At 31.4% G+C, this 4,245-nt stretch overlaps 1 protein-coding gene across 1 annotated transcript in view; it reads right to left on the bottom strand.

Annotated features, from left to right (window-relative positions):
- Window positions 1-420: 420 nt before the first annotated feature.
- Window positions 421-4,245, bottom strand: part of LOC134842642 (tachykinin-like peptides receptor 86C) — a 96,061-nt gene continuing 92,236 nt past the window's right edge. The window contains exon 5 of the mRNA XM_063859079.1: window positions 421-1,067. Coding sequence (XP_063715149.1) covers window positions 591-1,067 — 477 coding nt within the window. The 3' untranslated portion in view covers window positions 421-590. The remainder of the gene's footprint in view (window positions 1,068-4,245) is intronic.

The following is a 4,245-nucleotide window of genomic DNA, read 5'->3' as shown; positions in this document are numbered from 1 at the left end:
ATTTTTGCTGGGAAATTAAAGCGAAACTTCCAATTGTTCGATAGTATTTCTGAGGAACATCTTAAATTCAAATCAAATCATTTTAAATGTTCTACGGCTCATTAGTCGTCCTAATTTCAAGTCGTGTTAGGGTTCTGTCGTCTTATTTAACTAGCACCCATATTGAAATGACATTTAGTAATTCTGTTTCAACATTTAGACTCTGATAGAAGTTAGCTTCGTCCTTGAGGTAGATCTAGGACCAGTTGCAAAAATTCGAAACTAAAAAAACTAATAAAAAACTCATTTGATAGAAAATTTGGGTCCACTAAGCAATTTCGTGCCCCATTAAAGTATCCAAACACTTTTGAGATGTACGCAATAACTCTTCCAATATTTTGAAACAATTGAAACTTTTTAAACTAATTTTTTTTCCTTTTTTTGTGTTCAATCTTTTTGCAATCCTCGTTGAAGCTGTTCGTAATTAACATCAAACGACAAAGTAGATATAATAGAAGAAAGAAATTTAAGCGCCTGCAAAATTAAGTATTCTGCTTTGCTCGTACATACGCCATATATACAACAACTTTTAAGTGAAGCGTACACAGATATCACAAAGAACTTTCGCAATTGTCTTGTTTTAACTCGATGCCATTTTTTTCTGAAATGCTTTCGAGAACGTCTTTTTGAATTTTGACGAAGTGTTCTTCGCCATTTTCGTTGTCCTGGTCTTTTTCCGACAATCGCTGAAAAATCGAATCTTTTGCTGGTTCGGCGAAAGTTGATTCTTCTCCAATGTTGCTTGCGGCTGTCATCGAAACTTTTCCATCACGGCCTGAGTTGTCTGCATCACTTTTAGAATTGACCTTGATTGGGGTAGTCAAGGTCATTTTTCTGTTCATTTCGCTGGGAACCCCACTAATGATCCCTTTTGTACCATTACAGGTCATACTGTGGTTGACATTGCTGGTCACATTCTTGCTGTTGTCGTGAATATTGTTGCCTCCCTTTTTGTTTCGACTAATCAGTGCAGTCGCATCATTGGCTGCAAGTGTTTGTGCCGCTTGATTTTCTTTTTTGTTCTTGATCTGAAACAAAAGATCAACTAATTACTGATTTGCCTGTCTTTAGGGTCGATTTTTGTTCTCAATATTTCTTTATGATCGCATTGCCGAAATACTCAATTCATATAAATTCTTTAATTAATTTGAAATTGTTCAGGTATTTTGCTGTCTTTTTTTTAACAAGAAATGATTAAATAAATCAAATACTTTGAGATTGAAGTAGTAAAAATAAGGTTTTAAACATTTTTAAGGCTTGGTTGTTTTCATTTTAGAAAACCTTATGAGGGTTTTTTGAGCTTTAAACCAAGTCACAAACATCGTTTTGGTTTTTTAGCTAAGCGTATTTTTGCAGATTACGTTTTTAGAATGGGAGCGCTCTAGTTTGAAAGCCTCAAAAAAGATAAAAGGCTAGTTAAAATTTAATCCAAATCAGACCTTGCAAATAGTTTCCTTTTTCTCCTCAAGGTACTTATGTCCATTTGTAACGACTCTTCTGCGGTTTTTTAAAAGAGTTGCATGTAATGCTCCGGTTTATCAAATCACTCTTTTCTAAATAAAGTAGGATAGTAGTCATTTTTTTAAATTGTTTTTGGTATTTTTGGATTGTATTTTGTATTGAAATTCAATTTAAGATAATCCTCTTATGTTTATTTAACAAACATTAACAAGAAAGGATTTGAGTATTTTTCGTCAATTCGAAAGAGAAAAAAAAATCAGTCGCAAAAACGGAGGAAATCTTTTAAGTTGTTTGATAATCAAAATAAGGAAAGTGCTTCGACAGCCAAGGTGGCGTCTGAAATTTGCGTTTTGATAAAGTCTATGTTTTCGAAGTCAAGGATGTCTGCATGTAGTAGGGTGACTCATTTAAATATTCCAATCAATTCATAATAACGTTCAACCAAAAAAATCAATTTGAAGAGCGCGGGAAACGCTACTGGACTTTTTCTATTCCATAATTGCTTAAACTACTTGAAATACAAAGATAACTCTGTCCAATGAATGCTAACAAATGGATCTAAATTTAAAATGACATTTTATTATTTAAAATGAATTGTTTCAGAATATGTCGAATAAAAAAAATATAAACGAAACCGCTTGTATCAGGGCGGAAAACGGAAGCGTCTGTCTTCCCCTTTAGGTCAACCGAAAGCTTTTTCATTACAAAAACCTTTGAAACGTTCGGAAAAATGTGAAAAATTATAGTTTTTATTATTTCTATGGCTTTTCTTTTTTTCCCCTTCACCTTGCATAAGCTTCAATTTTATGATGTAAAAAGTGGTTTAACAAGGTTAAGTATGAATTCCAGAAATTCTTGTTAAGGCTTAATTAATCCGTATTTCAAGTTTCATAACAGATGGACAACGTTAACAAAATCCTAACTTTTCCTCCAAAAGTACAAAAGATTATATTTTACGTGCGGTAACGTTATATTGAGAGCCAATTGCTTGCCTTAGTTCAATTGGAATTGATTTATCAAATTTTTTAGATTTTAAATGACAAAAAACAGCAAATTGAATTATAGCCAACAATATTCAGTATTTTTCTTCAAAAAACGGAACAGGTACACACACACACACACACACACACACACATATATATATATATATATATATATATATATATATATATATATATATATATATATATATATATGTGTGTGTGTGTGTGTGTGTGTGTGTGTGAGAGTGTGTGTGTGTGTGTGCGTAAGCGTGTCTGTGTATGTGTGTGTGGTAATGTATAATGACTGTGATCAACATCAGCATCAATTGTTTCTGAAAAAATATGAAGTTCAAACTGAGCCAAATTATTAGTTTGTACTTGTTTCGAAGCTATCAATTGTTCTCGTTGCTAGCAAGATTTTCACTTTCTAATTATGACAATTTACAAATTTGAGAAAAGAAATAAATTGAATCTGCTCTCTGTTAACGTATGAAATTGGTGCGATATTTTTAATTTGTTTGATTCATTTTGACAAATAATTAGATGGCATTTTTTGCATAGATGAAAATTGAATTGCAAAAGTTAGATTCATAAAAAATGATAAAATTTTCCAAAACCAAAACTATCTCACATACGAATAATGAATAATGTCGTTGCAAGCTATCAGAATCGAATGTGAAACGATTTAGGAAATTGCAGTATATCGAGTTTAACAAATTTTTCTGTCGTAAACGTTTTCATCTGCTGGCAATTCAACCCATCGGGAAAACGCACGTCAGAATGCTCTTTTGCAGCAAGTAGCTGTAGGCTGCCAAAGCTTAGTAAATTCTTGGCGTTTTTGTATTGATATAGAATGCCCATTAATAAAAACGGTCACTTTACAACCATTTCCATGTCAGACTGTTTGATCACAATGTTACATTTCTTATGCCTCTACATATAAAATAAAACATCGTGATCAATTTATCTGATTGCATGATAAACCGAAATCTATTGTAAAGTTGTTATTAATTTTGAAAATGTTACGAAAAATAAGCAATATTTTAAAATAAACCAAAATATCTTTTGTACAGTTGTTATTAGTTTCAAAAATGTTTCTAAAATCAAGCAAATTTTGTTCAAACGAATTGGCGTCAAAATTGAGATTAAAGCCTTCATCAAAGCTTCTGACCAATGATCCCGAGTTTTTTTTGCTAAACTCTGTCTTCTTTTATCATAGATGTAATAAAACTTATATAAACCTAATAATGTTTAAAACTTTTTTCACATATTTTTTTCTTAGTCACTGATGTTTAAGATTGATTGAGTTCTATTTTGGTTGAAATTATTTCAAATGATAATTTTTCAAGTTAATTTTCAATAAATTTTGAGTTTTCAAGAAGACCAAGTTAGAATTTTTTGAAGTTTCAAAGACATTAGAAAGCCCATGCTGGGTCTAAATACTTTGATCATTATGCAAAGTGGAATAAATTCTACTAGTTAGCTCAGAGTTTTGGAAAAATTCAGTTCGAAATGTATTTAAATTTAGATTTTTTTCGTCTCGCAGTTGAATATCATAGGAAACATGGTAATGAAATTTTGAAAAAATAGAGAAAAAAGTAGAAAAACAAAAAAAAAGAATCAGATATTTCAGGACCAGTTTTCGATCTTGTATCCAAAGTTTCACGATCTTGTCTCTTATTGTCTGGCTTACTGTATACCTCTACTTTTGTAACAAGGGGCGTAATGTTTGGTAGAACTCTAAAGCCAGCTTTCATATGAG

This window comes from Symsagittifera roscoffensis, chromosome 3, assembly GCF_963678635.1.
Source record: "Symsagittifera roscoffensis chromosome 3, txSymRosc1.1, whole genome shotgun sequence".
In the NCBI taxonomy this organism is placed as follows: Eukaryota; Metazoa; Xenacoelomorpha; order Acoela; family Convolutidae; genus Symsagittifera; species Symsagittifera roscoffensis.
The sequence above is the reverse complement of the archived record's forward strand: the minus strand, read 5'-3'. Positions and strand labels throughout refer to the sequence as shown.